Source organism: Chiloscyllium plagiosum, chromosome 20 (genome assembly GCF_004010195.1).
Source record: "Chiloscyllium plagiosum isolate BGI_BamShark_2017 chromosome 20, ASM401019v2, whole genome shotgun sequence".
NCBI lineage: Eukaryota > Metazoa > Chordata > Chondrichthyes > Orectolobiformes > Hemiscylliidae > Chiloscyllium > Chiloscyllium plagiosum.
The window spans coordinates 60,215,509-60,232,876 of NC_057729.1; the positions used below are offsets into that span (position 1 = coordinate 60,215,509).

Below are 17,368 nucleotides of genomic sequence, written 5' to 3' on the forward strand. Positions count from 1 at the left end.
ACCAGTACTGTAACCCAGTGTTATACAGTGACAAACTTGTCCTTACCTGTACTGTACCCCAGTGTTATACAGTGACACATCTATCCTCACCAGTACTGTAACCCAGTGTAACACCGTGACAGACCTGTCCTCACCGGTACTGTACCCCAGCGTTATACAGTGACAGACCTGTCCCCACCAGTACTGTACCCCAGCGTTATACAGGGACAGACCTGTCCCCATCAGTACTTTTCCCCTGTGTTATACAGAGACAGACCAGTCCCCACCAGTACAGTACCCCAGTGTTATACAGAGACAGACCCGTCCACACCAGTACTGTACCCCAGCGTTATCCAGTGACACACCAGTCCTCACCAGTACAGTACCCCAGCGTTATACAGTGACACACCTGTCCTCACCAGTACTGTACTCCAGTGTTACGCAGTGACACACCTGTCCTTACCAGTACTGTACCCCAGTGTTATACAGCGATAGACCTATCCCCACCTGTACTGTACCCCCAGTGTTATACAGTGACAGACCTGTCCCCACCAGTACTGTACCCCAGTGTTATACAGTGGCAGACCTGTCCCCACCCCATTACTGTACCCCTGTGTTGTACAGTGACAGACCTGTCCCCACCAGTACTGTACCCCCATGTTGTACAGTGGCAGACCTGTCCCCACCCCTGTACTGTACCCCTGTGTTATACAGTGATAGACCTGTGCCCCAGTGTCAGACAGCAACAGACCTGTCCCCACTAGTATCCCAGTTTTATACAGTGACAGACCTGTCCCCACCAATTCTGTGACAGAGAGAGCATTGTTCTTTCTGTGTCGACCCATCATGATATTTCAATCTTTTGTCAAATGTCCCCTTGGCCTTATTCTCTTCAAGGAGTACAATCCCAACCTCTATTCTATCCCACTGTCTGAAATGTCCCAGGTTTGGAGTCAGGATCAGAGTGGTGCTGGAAAAGCACAGCAAATGAGGCAGCATCCGAGAAGCAGGAAAATCAATGTTTCGGGCAAAAACCCTTCATCAGGAATGCTTCTCTCATTCCTGATGAAGGGCTTTTGCCCGAAACATTAATGTTCCTGCTCCTCGGTTGCTGCCTGACCTGCTGTGCTTTTCCAGCACCACTCTAATCTTGACCCTAATCTGCAGTATCCACCTCCGCTTGTCCCATGCTTACGACTATTTCCATAAATCTCTTCTGCACTGTCTCCAATGCATTCACCTAATTCCTAAAGTGTGACGACACTCCAGTTGAGATCTGAGAGCTTCTCCAGTACCTCCTTCTAATTAATTTTAAACCCTTTTCGTGACTGAAATATTGCCACTGTCACTATGACCGGGCAGCATCTGCCTCATGGGTAAAGATCGATGCAAAGTATTCATTTAACACCTCAGTTATGCCTTTTTCCTCCAAGTCTAAGTCCCAGTTTTAGTGCCTACTTCTCCATTTGCTGTCCTTTTACTGTTAATGTGCTTACAGAAAACTTTGGGATTGTTTTATGCTCGCGTCCAGGTTTTTTTTCATAATTCCTTTTTGCTTTTTCACCTGTCTTCTGAACCTTCTGTTTCCTTTTGGTTCTCAATATTATTTACCACTAGGTACCTGTCAGAAACACACCTTTTCTTCTTTTTCTTTTTTTCAGTCTCCTCCTTCACCATAAGAAATCTTAAATTGTTTGACCTACCTATCCCTTTTGACTGTGCTGAACAGTCTCCTCATTCAAGGTAGCCCATTGTTCGCCACTGTCTTTCCTGCCAACCTCTGATTCCTGTCTCTCCATTCCAGCTCTGTGCTGGCTCCATTGAAGTCAGCTCTCCGCTAGTTAATTAATTTTTCTTCAAGTTGACCAATGTCATTTTCCACTCAACCCTCTGCTACATTACAGCAACAACCTGTCCCCACCAGAGAAAGTGAGGACTGCAGATGCTGGAGATCAGAGTCAAGAGTGTGGTGTTGGAAAAACACAGCAGGTCAGGCAGCATCCGAGGAGCTGGAGAATTGATATTTCAAGCAAATGCCCTTCATCAGAAGGTGGCACGGTGCCTCAGTGGTTTGCACTGCTGCCTCACAGTGCCAGGGACCTGGGTTTGATTCCCGCCTCAGGCGACTGTCTGTGTGGAGTTTGCATGTTCTCCCCGTGTCTGCGTGGGTTTCCTCCGGGTGCTCCAGTTTCCTCCCACAGTCCAAAGATGTGCAGGTCAGGTGAATTGGTCATGCTAAATTGCCCAGCATGTTAGTCAGGGGTACATATAGGATAGGGGAATGGGTCTAGGTGGGTTACTCTTCAGAGGGTCGGTGTGGACTTGTTGGGCCGAAGGGCCTGTTTCCAAACTGTAAGGAATCTAACCTAATCTAGTCAAACGTCGATTCTCCTATTCTTCGGATGCTTCCCGAACTGCTGTGCTTCTCCTGTCCCCACCAGAATTTGAATCATCTTGACACCATTGCTTTATTAAAGGTGCCATTAAATACAATTTGTTGCGAACCTGAGTATGAATGTGGCAACATTAGATTCCTGACTTTTGATGTGAAACGTTGACAATCAATTTTCAGTTTTCATGTTTTTCACTCTTCACTGAATTCTCTGACATCAGTTGCTACAAGGTGAGTATGTTAAGGTCAGTGCCAGTTACTGTGACCTTTCAGATGTTACTGTAGTGTGAGCAGTCAGGAATTGCCCAGACAGTATTCCCAGTTTTCCCTTTCTCATGGAATTCAGTGACGTTCCGCTCCATTCTCGTGTCCAGGATGACACAAACATTTAAGGAAACAGTTTGTAAGAAATTTATGTGACAATTATTTGTTGAATTTTCTTTTGGTCTGCCCTAGGATCAGAAGAGTAAGTTGCTGATTGTAAAACAACATTTAATTTTGCTCCTTTTTTTTTTAGCTTCCATGATGTTCCAGTACTTTGTGAAAATTGTCCCAACAATTTATGTGAAGTTGGATGGTGAGGTGAGTTCCAGCTTCTTCTCTCATTCTGTACTTTATATCAGATGGGGCGTCAAATTAATATCTAATCCAAAATCCACAGCACTCTTTCAGAACTGACCCTCTGACAGTGCCCACTCCCTCTGTACTAATCCTCCAACAGGGCAGCACTCCCTCAGTACTGACCCTCCAACAGTGCAGTACTCTCTCTGCATCAACCCTCCAACAATGCGGTGCTCCCTCTGCACTGACCCTCTGACAGCGCAGTACTCCCTCTGCACTGACCCTCTGACAGCGTGGTATTCCCTCTACACTGACCCTCCGACAGGGTGGTGCTCCATCAGTACTGACCCTCTGACAGTGCGGTACTCCCTCAGTACTGACCCTCCGACAGGGTGGTGCTCCATCAGTACTGACCCTCTGACAGTGCGGTACTCCCTCAGTACTGACCCTCCGACAGTATGATGCTCCCTCTGCGCTGACCCTCTGACAGTATGGTGCTCCCTCTGACAGTGTGGTGCTCCCTCTGCACTGACTCTCTGACAGTGTGGTGCACCCTCTGACAGTGTGGTGCTCCCTCTGCACTGACCCTCTGGTTAGGGAAGGAAGCAAATAACAGGTAACTATCGGCTGATAAGTGTAAAGCCTAACATATTTTGTTGGAAAAGCATTGGAATCAATTTTTAAGAAATAATAGCAGAACATTTGGAAAATCATAATCCAGCATGGCCTCATGAAGGAGACATCATGCCTAACTAATTTATTAAAGTTTATCAACCAGAGTGGATACAGCGGAACCAGTAGATGTGTTGTATTGGACTTTCAGAAGGCACATAATGAGGTATCTCACAAGAGATTAAGTCATAAGATAAGAGCCCACATGGAGGTAGTATATTGACGTGGATAGAGATTTGGCTCATCGGCAGGAAACCGCATTAGGGGATATGGAGCTCTTTTTCAATTTGGCAACCTCTACCATTGGGGTTCCATAGGGATCTGTAAAATTTAATGACTTGGATGAATTTAATGAATTTGCAGATGACACAAAACAGGTGGAAAGACAGTTTGTGAGAGGGATAAGAACTATTGGTTGGAGAAGTAAATGGGCAAAAAATCAACAAATGGAGTATAATGTGGAAAAATGTGAAGTTCATTTTGGAAGGGAGAACAAAAGAACAGAATATTATTTAAATGGGGAGAAACTGCAGAAAGCTGTAACACTAAGGGACTTGGGGGAACTTGAGCACAAAACATGAAAGGCCACAGGGTGCAGCAGGTAATTAGGAAGGCTAATGAAATGTTACTCCTTATTTCAAGGGGTTGGGAGTATAAGAGTAGGGAAGCCTTACTGCAACTGTACAAGCTGCTGGGGGGACCACAGCTAGAGTACTGTGAGCAGTTCTGATGCCCTTATATAAGGAAAGTAATCACTTCATTGGAGGCAGTTCAGAAAAGGTTCACAAGGATGGAGGGATTGTCCTGTGAGAAAGATTAAACTGGTTCAAACTGTCAGGGTTTGGGGACTGAGGCATTATGTATATTCAAGGCAGAGACAGGTAGATTCATGATCAGTTGTAAAATCAAGAGTTACAAGAAAAGTGGATGTGAGAAATGTCAGATTCACCACGATCCAATGAATGGTGGAGCAGGCTTTAGGGGCCAAATGCCCTACCCCTATTTGTTGTAGTCTGTGATGGTGTTGCATTCCCACTGTACTGATCCTTATTCGCTCAAATGTTTTGCTTTGTGTCTCATTTTCAAGTGTATTTTATTCCGTGAGCTCCATCTGTGTTCTCAGTCCCATTCTTCCATCCCTAATTCCTTGTCTCTCATGACAGTCACTCTCACACAGCGTGCTGCCACATTTTCTCCAGTCACTATAATGTGTAATGGGTTGACTTTGATCCTGTGTGAGTTTGAACATGTGTTCCTAAGTCCAGAGGATCTTAGTACGCACGATGTCATCCAGTGCCTATGCTGTCTTTGGGCTGGTTAGCCTGCAGCCTGCGAATTGCCACTGGCTGTGATGTTCCGAGCTGCATTGATTCAGCCACCTCTTTAGCTCTGTGTCCTGACTGACCCACTTTTCTGCATTCCAGGTGGTGAGGACAAATCAGTTTTCAGTCACACGGCATGAGAAGGTTGCGAATGGGCTGATCGGGGACCAGGGGCTCCCAGGCGTCTTTGTGCTTTATGAGCTATCTCCAATGATGGTAAAATTTACAGAGAAACACAGGTATATAAAATCCACACAGTATTTGTTGTGTCGAGCTGCAGCCTGTGCAAATTGAATATCAGGCTTTTTTTTAATGTTGAGTAAATACTGAAAACATTTGATTTGGTCTTTGAGCTGAAACTGTTCAATACTGACACATTCTGAGATGCAAGTGCAATACTGAACTTAATGCTGACATCGCCAATATTGCAATGCTGAGTACAGCACTGAACCAGTTTGTGGTTGTTGTCTTACAGATCATTCACACACTTTCTCACTGGAGTCTGTGCCATCATCGGAGGAGTATTTACAGGTAATAACAGTGGGACTGTTTTTAAGTTCAATACAGATCTTGTGTGTGTGCTGTTTGTCCTTATATGGTCAGATGGTGAACAGCAGTCTGGAATCAGGTTTCTGTGTCTGAATACCTCAGTGATCAGTGACTCAGTGGTTAGCACTGCTGCCTCACAGCGCCAGGGGACCGGGTTCGATTGCAATCTCGGGCGACTGCCTGTGTGGAGTTTGCATATTCTCCCCGTGTCTGCGTAGGTTTCCTCCAGGTGCTCCAGTTTCCTCCCGCAGTCCAAAGATGTGCAGGTTAGGTGAATTGGCCATGCTAAATTGCCCATAATGTTTAGGGATGTGTGCGTTAGGTCATTAGTCAGGGGCAAATATAGGATCATTAGGTAGAGGAGTGGGTCTGGGTGGGTTACTCTTGGAAAGGTTGGTGTGGACCTGTTGGACCAAAGGGCCTGTTTCCACACTGTAGGGATTCTATGACCCATCATGGGTTCTGATACATACTCTCATACAACAGTACTCTGTTAGCTCAATGCAGCCCAAGGGCTGCTCCAGTCATGCATGAGCTACACCAAAGAGGTGCTGGGATGTAAGCACTAGACATGAATTCCCCTTTGTTAAGGTTTGAGGGAAAAATCAACAGGTCTGAAAACCATCTTAAAATGTTTTCACCAATTCTTTAACGAATTTTAATGACCGTCAATGAACATTCAGAGCACTTAAAATGCCCAGACTGCCCCCTAGTTTGTGAGCTACTCAGTTTGAAAGATTCAGATCAGAGCTGTCCAGGTTTGCACAGCTTTAATTGCCTGCATGGTAAAGCTGCTAAAGTTACCTTCAGTGCCCTTGACCCAATCTGTCCTGCTGGTCTCAATCCAGGAACTCACATGAAGAAAAGCCTCATTTGAATACAGGCTTGGCTATGATGCCTTGGACAGTTGGCACTGTCACATGCTCATTGGCACGAGGATATACTCAAACTTATTCAGAAAGATACAGATGCTCAAACTCTTACACACTTGTATTAATGTACTCGCGTTCAATTACCTGTGCATATACACACCCTCTCTCTTTCTGTCACTGTCACATGTACTCTCTCTATCATTTTTCTCGAACAATTTGTCTCACACACTGTCTCTCTCACACACATTCACTTGCACAAAAATTCACATATTCATACACAAACTGTCTCGCGTGCGCACACTCACTGTCAACAACAATCCCTCCCTCACTTGCTCCCTCCCCTTTATGTGCTGCCTCCCCCCTCACTCACTCTCAAACGTTTGCTTGTGTGCTTTCTATTGCTTATTCATTCACACCCTCTTGCTCTCTTAAGAGGGAGGGGAGAGCAACCAGAAGTCATGGTACACATAGATACCAATCACATAGACAGGGAAAGGGAGGAGGATCTGAAAAGAGAATGTAGGGAGTTAAGTTGAAAGCTGAAAGGCAGGACGAGCAGAGTAGTAATCTCAGGATTGTCACCAGTGCCACAGGCTAGTGAGGCTAGGAACAGAGGGCGAGTGCAGATGAACATGTGGCTGGCAGGGCTGGTGAAGGAGGGAGATTTAGATATGGGGATCATTGGGATACCTTCTAGGGAAGATGGGACCTGTACAAGAACAATGAGTTGTACCTGAATGGTAGGGGTACCAATATCCTGGTTGGGAGGTTTGCTCAAGCTCTTCAGGAGGGTTCAAGCTAGATTGGTAGGGGGGTGGGAACTGGAGTTATGGATCAGATGATGGAGTAGGTAATGAACAGCCAGACACAGTGTGCAGAGAGCTTGTGAGGAGGGATAGGCACTTGATAGGGCAAAAATGCACTCAGTGTGATGGGTTGAAGTGTGTCAATTTTAATGCAAGAAATATCAGAAATAAGGATAATGAATTCAGAGCATGGATCAGTACTTGGAACTATGATGTTGTGGCCATTACAGAGACTTGGATATCACGGGGGCAGGAATGATTGTTGGATGTTCCAGGGTTTAGATGTTTCAAAAGAAAATAGGAGGGAAGGTAAAAGGGGTGGAGGAGAGGCATTGGTAATCAGGGATTGTATCACAGCAGCAGAAAGGGAGGTCATCGAGGAGGGTTTGTCGACAGAGTCAGAATGGGTTGAAATCCGAAACTGGAAAGGAGCAGTCACTTTATTGGCAATTTTCTACAGACCCCCCCAGTAGCAACAGAGACACAGAGGAGCAGATTGGAGGCAGGTTTTGGAAAGGTGCAGAAGTAACAGGGTTGTTGTCATGGGTGACTTTAACTTCCCTAATATTGATTGGAACCTCCTTAGTTCAAATAGTTTGGATGGAATATCTTTGTCAGGTGTGTCCAAGAAGGGTTCCTGACTCAGTGTGTAGATAGGCCGATTAGAGGGGAGGCCGTATTGGATTTGGTGCTTGGCGACGAACAATGCCAGATATCAGATGGGAGAGCATTTCGGTGATAGTGATCACAATTTTGTGACCTTTACTATACTCCTGGAGAGGGTTGGGAGCAGATGGTATGGGAAAGCATTTAATTAAGGGGGAATTACAATGCAACTAGACAGGATCTGGGGCACCTAAACTGGGAATGCCAGATGTTCTCAGGGAAATGCACAATGGAAATGTGGAGGTTATTTCGGAAGCACCTGCTGATAGTGCTGGATAGGTTTGTCCCACCAAGGCAAGAAAGAATCTTGGGTGACAAGGGATATGGAACTTCTCGTCAAGAGGATGAAGGAAGCTTACTTGGGGTTGAAGAGGTAAGTATCAGACAGGGCTTTAGAGAGTTACAAGGTAGACAGGAAAGAACTGAAAAATGGAGTGAGGAGAGCTACAAGGGGGCATGAGAAAGCTTTAGCAGGTAGGATTAAGGAAAACCCTAAAGCATTCTACACTTATGTGAGGAACAAGAGGATGGCCAGTGTGAGGGTAAGGAAGATCAGGGGCAGTGGAGATAATTGCGCCTGGAGTTGGAGGAGGTAGGGGAGGTCCTTAATGAATACTTTGCATCAATATTCACTAGTGAGAGGGATTTTGATGTTTCTGAGGACAGCGTGAAACAGACTGATATGCTCGAACAGGTCAATGTGAGGAAGGAGGATGTGCTGAAACTTTTGAAAAACATAAGGAAAGATAAATCCTCTGCTCCGGATGGTATATACCCAAGGTTACAATAGGAAGCGAGCGAAGGCATTGTTACGCCTTTGGCAATGATCTTTGTGTCCTCACTGTCCACTGGAGTAGTACCAGATGATTGAAGGGTAGCAAATGTTATTCCCTTATTCGAGAAAGGGAATATGGCTAATTCTTAGAATTACAGACCAGTCAGTCTTACGTCAATAGTGGGCAAATTATTGAAGAGAATTCTGAGAGACATAATTTATGATTACTTGGAAAACCACAGTTTGATTAGAGATAGTCAGCATGGCTTTGTGAGGGGCAGGTCATACCTCACAAGCCTTATTGAATTCTTTGAGGATGTGACAAAACACGTTGATGAAGGTCGAGCAGTGGATGTGGTGTACATGGATTTTAGCAAGGCTTTTGATAAGGTTCCCCATGGTAGGCTAATTCAGAAAGTAAGGAGGCACGGGATACAGGGATATCTGGCTGTCTGGATACAGAATTGGCTGGCACACAGAAGACAGAGGGTGGTGTTAGATGTAAGGTATTCAGCGTGGAGCTCGGTGACTAGTGGTATTCCACAGGATCAGTTCTGGGACCTCTACTATTTGTGATTTTTATAAATGACTTGGCTGAGGAAGTGGAAGGATGGGTTAGTAAGTTTGCCGATGACACAAAGGTTGGTGGAGTGGTGAATAGTGTGGAGGGCTGTTGTAGTTTGCAATGGGACATTGACAGGATGCAGAGCTGGGCTGAGACGTGGCAGATGGAATTCAACCTGGAACAGTGTGAAGTGATTCACTTTGGAAGGTCGAATTTGAATGCAGAATACAGGGTTAAAGACAGGATTCTTGGCAGTGTGGAGTAACAGAGGGATCTTGGGGGTCCATGTCTAAAGATCCCTCAAAGTTGCCACCCAGGTTGATAAGATTGTTAAGAAGGCGTATGGTATGTTGGCTTTCATTAGCGGGGGATTGAGTTTAAGAGCCACGAGGTTATGCTGCAGCTCTATAGAGTCCTGGTTACACCACACCTGGAATATTGTGTTCATTTCTGGTTGCCTCATTATAGGAAAGATGTGGAAACTTTAGAAAGGGTGCAGAGGAGATTTCCCAGGCTGCTGCCTGGACTGGAGGGCATGTGTTATGAAGAAAGGTTGAGGGAGCGAGGGCTTTTCTCACTGGAGCAAAGAAAGCTGAGAGGTGACTTGATAGAGGTGTACAATATGATGAGAGGCATAGATAGAGTGGATAGACAGAGACTGGTTCCCATAGCGAAAATGTCTATCATGTGGGGGCATAATTTTAAGGTGATTGGAGGAAGGTTTAGGGGAGATGTCAGAGGCAGGTCCTTTACACAGAGTGATGGGTGCGTGGAATGCACTGGCAACGGTGGGAGTAGAGTCAGATACATGAGAGACATTTTTGTGACTCTTGGATGGGGATATCGAAGATAGTACAATGAAGGGTGTGTAGGTTAGTTTGATCTTAGAGTAGGATTAAGGATCAGCACAACATCGAGGGCCAACAGTACTCTGCTGTACTGTTCTACTGCTGAAAAATGTGTTGCTGGAAAAGCGCAGCAGGTCAGGCAGCATCAAAGGAACAGGAGAATCGACGTTTCGGGCATAAGCCCTTCTTCAGGAATGAGGAGGGTGTGCCAAGCAGGCTAAGATAAAAGGTAGGGAGGATGGACTTGGGGGAGGGGCAGTGGGAATACGATAGGTGGAAGGAGGTTAAGGTGAGGGTGATAGGCCGGAGAGGGGATGGGGGCGGAGAGGTCGGGAAGAAGATTGCAGGTCAAGAAGGCGGTGCTGAGTCCGAGGGTTGGGACTGAGATAAGGTGGGGGGAGGGGAAATGAGGAAGCTGGAGAAATCTGCATTCATCCCGTGTGGTTGGAGGGTTCCTAGAGGGAAGATGAGGCACTCTACACCTTCACACCATCTCACTTTCTCTCCCACTCCCTCGCGTGCTCTCACCCTCTTGCACTCTCACACCCCTTTGCTCACTTTTACATGCATACACATATGGTGTCTGCTTACGCCTCACTTACTTTACATTCATGCTCACGCAGTATCACAGGCCAAGACAGCATGGTGCTTAAGTTACTGCACTAGTAATCAAGCGCCTGCACTAATACTGCAAACACATGTTCAAATCTCACGTTGGCATTTGAATAATTAATTACATCTGGAAATAAGAGCTGGTCTCTGTAATAGTGACCATAAAACTAATTTAGATAAACCAATTCAATTCAGTAATGTCATTTAGCAACAGAAACCTTCCAACTTTACCTGTATGTGCCTTCAAGTTGCAATGTAATTGGACTCTCTGAGATGGTTGAGCAAGCCACAGACTGCTCATCACCACCTCGTTAAGGGAATGAGGGATTGGCACTAAATGCTATCCTTGTTTACGGAACCTCCTGTGTACATTGAATATACACACATGTATATGAGCACATGGGCAGCATTAACATTCCTTCAGAGATTGTTTAATTCCAGGTACGCAGTACTACCTTCCCAATAACTGCTGTCTCTCCCGATAACTCTCTCCCGATAACTGCTGTCTCTCCCAATAATTCCCTCCCAATAACTGCTGTCTCTCTTGCAGTGGCAAGTCTGATTGATTCGTTGATCTATCACTCTGCCCGTGCTATACAGAAGAAGATCGAGCTGGGAAAAGCTGCATAGCGCAAGGGGCTAGTAGCAAGTGACTGAGTGCACACGCTGACTCTGGATATCTCAGTATCAGAAGGATCATTCGTGCAAAGTGTCGGATAACCTGGGCGAGGTTTCATTGAGGCCGTTACAGTTAGTTTGTTCACACTGAAATAATGCCTGGCATATACATGATTCTGAAGCTGGATGTTTGTAAGGGAATTTAATTTATAAAATGTGGTGAGCAGGTTTTTATGTGTTTGTGATCTTGATCTCTAAAGGTGAATCCTCACAATCTTCCTCCCTAAATCCTCTTGCTTCCTGACCCATCTCTCCCAACACTTCCCCTCCCTTAATTTTCATCTAAAACCAATCCGAGTCCTCAATTGCAAGAAGCATTGATTTAGCTTGGGCAGCTCTGTCCTCCCTGTAACAGGAGCTTCTCTGTTCAGACACAGCTGCTTATGGGCTCATTAGCCTCAGGTATAGTCTTCTCCTGTGTTGGTGACTGTAGAGACAGAAACAGACCCATTGTCCTACCTCAGTGCCCCTCTACTGCATCTTCACCACAGCTTTCCTTCCAACCAGGGTCAGCTCCTGATGTGAACTATTTTACTTGCTTTAAGATGTATTCTGGGGTTTTTGTTGGGACAGTGTAGAGGGAGCTTTACTCTGTATCTAATGCCGTGCTGTCCCTGTCCTGGGAGCGTTTGATGTGGACTTTAGTCAGTTGAACAGCACCTTCTCTGATTACAATTTCTGAAGTTGAGCTAAAAGAATAATTTTAAATAAAATCTCCATTATTTCCAATTGTTAAAATTTGACAATATTATTAACAGTGGTATTTTTGTTTGATGAAAAGTCTGTATTGAAGCCTTTCCTGTTGAATGTTTGTTTATTAAAGTGAACAGGTTTCTCTTTGTGATTACCCAGAAGCAGTCACAACATTCTCCCTCCAGTTCAGGCAGTTGTTCTGTTTCAAGAACTAAATCCTAAATATCATGGAAGTTTGTGCCTGATTGGAAGCTCTTTATGGATTTGGGATCTCTGTGGGTGGGGATCTTGACATCGTCATTAATCTAAGACTGTTCAGGGTGAGAGGACATTGAGTAATGCGATGTGCATAACTGGAGGTGAGAATGAGATGTTGAGCATGGATAATAGAATTGGTTTTACTCTAGGTGTGAGATTTAGATTTCTGGGTTTAGATTTTACATTTTCAGTCCCCCTCCAAACATTTTGCCTTTGTAAGTCTGAGACCTGAGGTACTCCTTGTAGAAGAACAGTTTGTAAGAGGACTTCATGTGATTTTGGAAAGAGCAAGGTGGGATAAGTACAGCACCCTGACAGTGTAGGTGGGAGGGACAAGAGGGATGAGGTATGCTGTGACTAGACACGGAGGGAGTAGAGAAGTGCTAGAAAAGGAAGAAGCCAGATGAGGGTCGGAGGGACTTTTTGGAGGTGGTGGGCTGGAAAAGGGTATGAAGGAACAGAGTGTGGGTACAGCAGCTACTGTGCTAAAGGAAGTGGGGAATCCCAGTGATGCAGTGATGAGGGGGACAGTCCCTGTGATGGAGGGTCTGGAGAGGGGGGCAGTCCCTGCGATGGAGGGTCTGGAGAGGGGGACAGTCCCCGCGATGGAGGGTCTCGAGAGGGGGAAGTTGGAGGGTCTGGAGAGGGGGACAGTCCCCGCAATGGAGGGTCTGGGGAGGGGGACAGTCCCCGCGATGGAGGGTCTGGGGAGGGGGACAGTCCCCACGATGGAGGGTCTGGGGAGGGGGACAGTCCCCGCGATGGAGGGTCTGGGGAGGGGGACAGTCCCCGCGATGGAGGGTCTGGGGAGGGGGACAGTCCCCACGATGGAGGGTCTGGGGAGCGGGACAGTCCACGCGATGGAGGGTCTGGGAAGGGGGACAGTCCCCGCGATGGAGGGTCTGGGGAGGGGGATAGTCCCCGCGATGGAGGGTCTGGAGAGGGGGACAGTCCCCGCGATGGTACTCAGCCTGTCCCTATCTCCTTCCATTCATGATGTTAAAGTGAAGATAAATGAAATAAAGATTGTCTTTGTGGGAAAATTAAATCAAACTAAAAAATCAGATTTAATTTTCAGTTTTGTTTGTTTTGAAATTATTGACTAAATAAAAAAATGCAAGTAAGAATAAGATAATATTTTGAAAGAGTTGGTTCTCCAAGTTTCCAAAGATGGTGTGAGTAATAAAGATGGTGAGGCCACCATTATACCTTTGATTGAAATATGGGACAAATGAGAGGAGCTGAGAGTAGGAGATAGACAAGGGAGGAGCTCCATGACTAACTAACAGCCATTGACTTGGATAAACTGTTTGCTTTCCTGCATAAATGTCAGTAAAAGTTTGGGATCTTGGTTGATGGAATTGGAAAGATGACTGGGAATGCTTGTTTAAAGTGATGCCAAGAATCCAATTTATTGCTCCATTGCTCTGAGCTGGTGTTACCCAGCTGTGCAGTCACGCCATTGAAAATATAACCTTTGCAGTGTTGATCAAGAACCCTGGACAGCAGGAGGAGCACACAGATACCAACTACTTGGTGATACAACACTTGGATATTCTTGGGCATGCTGTCAAAACTTATCATTGCGCAGTCATCAGGACAGGATTTCAAGAATGTAAAACCTCAAAGGGCACAGCAGTTAACACTGCATGAGAAGAGGATACTGATTGGTTAGGCAGTAGCCCTGATTGGTTGGGGTATTGATATGCAGAATATACAGGGAATAGTTAACTGCCAAACCTTTATTTAAATACAGCCAGGCAAGTCAATTGTGAGTGGACAAAGTATTACCACAGGGGATGTCCCAGGCAATGGTTGTCTCCAAACCTTTGTCCATTTGAAGAGAATGCGATGTGTGCTCATGAAATTATCTGATCAGTGTAGCCACTATCCTGCAGAATAGCTTTGATGTCCCCAGGTTCCACATCGAGCTTGCACAGTGAACAAATGTATCTGATTGCTCCTGAGGCCATTCCTGCAGCACATGGAGCTGCAGGAATCTCAGTGCAGATATTGACCAGTGAAGGAGGGTTTGCAATCAATCACAGTGGAGAGCAATCAGCAACATTTACACCCAACATGTCAGGATAGGAAGCTGCTTTGACTGCTTCACTTTGAAGGTGAACACAGGCTGCAGTTTACAGACCTGTGTAACCTGCAGCTGCAGATTCAAAAAAGCAAATGTATCATCCACATTTTGGGAATATGAATATGAGATTAGGGGGGTCATTCCATTTATGATGTGTGTCATGGACTAGGCCAGACCACTCAAAACATTCTTAAGCAGACAGCCCAGACCATAACTTTGCAATTTGTTTTGGTAAGTATACATTGACAATTACCTGCAGTAAGTTAGCTAGGTTGACTACCAGGTTTCAAAACAGACAAAAATGTATTCACAAAATTACACAATGAAACACAAAGAACAGAATAAAGAACCCCTACAGAACTCAGTCTACCCAAACTAGACTTAATTATGCTGTTCTGAATATACGCAACAGTCCCAATAAGCAAACTCCCTTTAAAAAAAAAGTAAAAATGGAAAAAATGCTTACAGGTTGAAGTTAGAAGGGCAGAAGGAGAGTGTGTCTAGGAGCCTGTTACTACACTTTCCGCTGCTGAACTCCCTGACTAGTTCTGGATTGAACTGCTCAGCCAGAGAGCTAGCCCCGCCCCCTTGCCTTCTAAAAACATAAAAGCTTTGGCCCAAAGAAGCATCTGTTTACGTCTGAATGAAAGGCCTTTCATCTCTGTACCAAACCCGGCTGTTTCGGAGCCCGGAATGTTTTATGACCCCTCTGAAAATAATCAAGAACACAGTATCCTTGAGAAAAGGAACAGTTTTTAGGAAAAAAGGACCAGCTTTGTAACATGTTTCTTGTTGAAACTGATAGAGGTTAGTGACAGGTCAGGCAGTGTCTGAGGAGCAGGAAAATCGACGTTTCAGGCAAAAGCCCTTCAGGCTTTTCTGATGAAGGACTTTTGCCCAAAACGTTGATTTTCCTGCTCCGTGGATGCTGCCTGGCCTGCTGTGCTTTTCCAGCACCACTCTAATCTAAACTCTGGTTTCCAGCATCTGCAGTCCTCACTTTTGCCGAGAGGTTAGTGCCAGCTGGGGCCGAGGATTCCATGGCACTGCCAGTTATTTGGGTCAAAGCCAAGTATCGTGCATGTTGGCAATCTGCAATCAAACCAGCCCCCACTGGAGAAACTCAAACAACAGTCATTGGATTCAATGTTCACTCTGTTTTTCTCTCTCTGCAGAAGCAACCAGATCTGCTGAGTTTTTCTGACACCTTCTGTCTTTAATCCATGTATTTGTAGGAAAATCCCGGTGCTAGCAGGAATCCGCAGGATAAAGTAGGATAATTTCCTTCATGGTTTTGGATTTATTCTGAAACCACTTGGTAAGAGAGGTAAAGATTTTCTGGCCTGACCAACCTGGGGACCTAACAAGCAGACCATGACTAGTGGGCGACTGGAGAGATCAGGTCAGGGGCCCCAGGTGTGTTTACATTCTGTAGCAAGAATTCAGGTGTGGGGATTAAATATAATATTTCCAAGTTTGCAGATGTCACAGATGGGAAGGGTAAATGAGTCTATAAACAAAAAAAAAAATGACAAATGAAATGTAGAGAAATGTGAACTTCTCTAAATTGATTGGAAAAGCAGAAATTCTGTCGAGATTTTATTTGGGAAGAAGCTGAGAATTATTGAACTTCAATGGGACTTGGGTGCCTTTGTTCATGAGTCACTGAAGGTTAATCATTTAGGTACAATAAGCAGTTAAATTGGTAAATGGCATGTTGACCTTTTATTACAAGAGTGTTTGATTATAGGAGTAAACATGTCACCCTGCTGATATACAGAGCCTTGCTGGGACTCCACCTGGAGTATTGTAAGCATATTTAGTCTCCTTCCCCATAGAAAGACCGACTTGTTAGAGTGTGCAGTGAAGGCTCGCGCATCAGTCTAATTCCTGGGATGGAAGGGTTGTCCAATGAGGCAATAGTAAGTTCATTGGCCCTTTGTTCTCTGGAGTTCAGCAGAGTGAGAGATAGTCCCATCAATGCACCAGATTTTTACAGGATGTAACAGGGTAGATGTAGGAGGGATATTTCCTCTGACCTGGCTGGGCTGGGTGTGGGGGACTAGAACACAGAAACACAGTCTCAGAATAAGGAACAGGCCACTGAGGCCTGAGATGAGGAGGAATGTCTTTATTGCAGAGGCTGTGGAAGCATAAACATTGACCACGTTCAAAACTGAGATTGATCTGCTTCTACAAATGAAAAACATCAAGGAATCGGGGGATAGTTCAGGAATTTGCTGTTGAAAGAGAATATTGGCCACAATCTAGGGGCAGAGTTGTGAAGCAGATGTTTGGTATTCCTGCCTTCACCAGTCACAGCACTGAGTACAGGAGTTGGGAAATCATGTTGTGGCTGTACAGAACATTGGGGTTAGGCCACTTTTGGAATACTACGTACACAACTCTGGTCTCCCTGCTATAGGAAAGATATTGTTAAACATGAAAAGGTGCAGAAAAGAACTTACAAGGATGTCACCAACACTGGAGGGTTTGAGCTGTAGGGAGACACTGGAGTTTTTATCCCTGGAGTGTCCGAGGCTGATGGGCAGCATTATAGAGGTTCATGACATCATGAGGGACATGGATAAGTGAATAGACAAGGTCTTTTTTCCCCAGAGTGGGAGAGTCTAAAACTAAAGGGCATAGGTTTAAGGTGAGAGGGAAAGATTTAAAAGGGACCTAAGGGGCACCGTTTTCATGCAGAGGATAGTGTGTGTATGGAACAAACTGCCAGAGGAAGTGGTGGAGGCTGGTACAATTACAACATTTAAAATACATCTGGACAGGTACATGGATAGGAAGCATTTGTAGGGATATGGGCCAAGTGCTGACAAATGGGACTAGTTAAGTTAACCTGGTCTGCATGGATGAGTTAACCAAAAGGTCTGTTTCTGTGCTGTATGATTGTATGTATCTATCTTAGAGAATGGCAGAGTGGCCTCAATAGGCTGAATAGCCTCCTCATTTCTCTTCTGTTCAATTGCTTCAATGATGAATCTGTTGTAGTTTCTGTGAAATGAAATTTCTA

General features: G+C 45.2%; 1 protein-coding gene across 1 annotated transcript; it reads left to right on the plus strand.

Annotated features, from left to right (window-relative positions):
• The first annotated feature begins 2,859 nt into the window (after positions 1–2,859).
• On the plus strand, positions 2,860–12,144 carry ergic3 (ERGIC and golgi 3). The gene is made up of 4 exons (XM_043710973.1): positions 2,860–2,953; positions 5,029–5,165; positions 5,402–5,457; positions 11,170–12,144. Exons 1-4 carry the CDS (start codon positions 2,894–2,896, stop codon positions 11,247–11,249), a joined length of 333 nt encoding a protein of 110 aa, XP_043566908.1. The 5' UTR covers positions 2,860–2,893; the 3' UTR covers positions 11,250–12,144.
• The last annotated feature ends 5,224 nt before the right edge of the window (positions 12,145–17,368 follow it).

Coding starts and splice junctions, on each gene's coding strand:
- ergic3 (XM_043710973.1), top strand. CDS start 2,894: ATGATGTTCCAGTACTTTGTGAAAATTGTCCCAACAATTTATGTGAAG. Junction 2,954..5,028: donor ATGTGAAGTTGGATGGTGAG/GTGAGTTCCAGC, acceptor TCTGCATTCCAG/GTGGTGAGGACAAATCAGTT. Junction 5,166..5,401: donor AAATTTACAGAGAAACACAG/GTATATAAAATC, acceptor GTTGTCTTACAG/ATCATTCACACACTTTCTCA.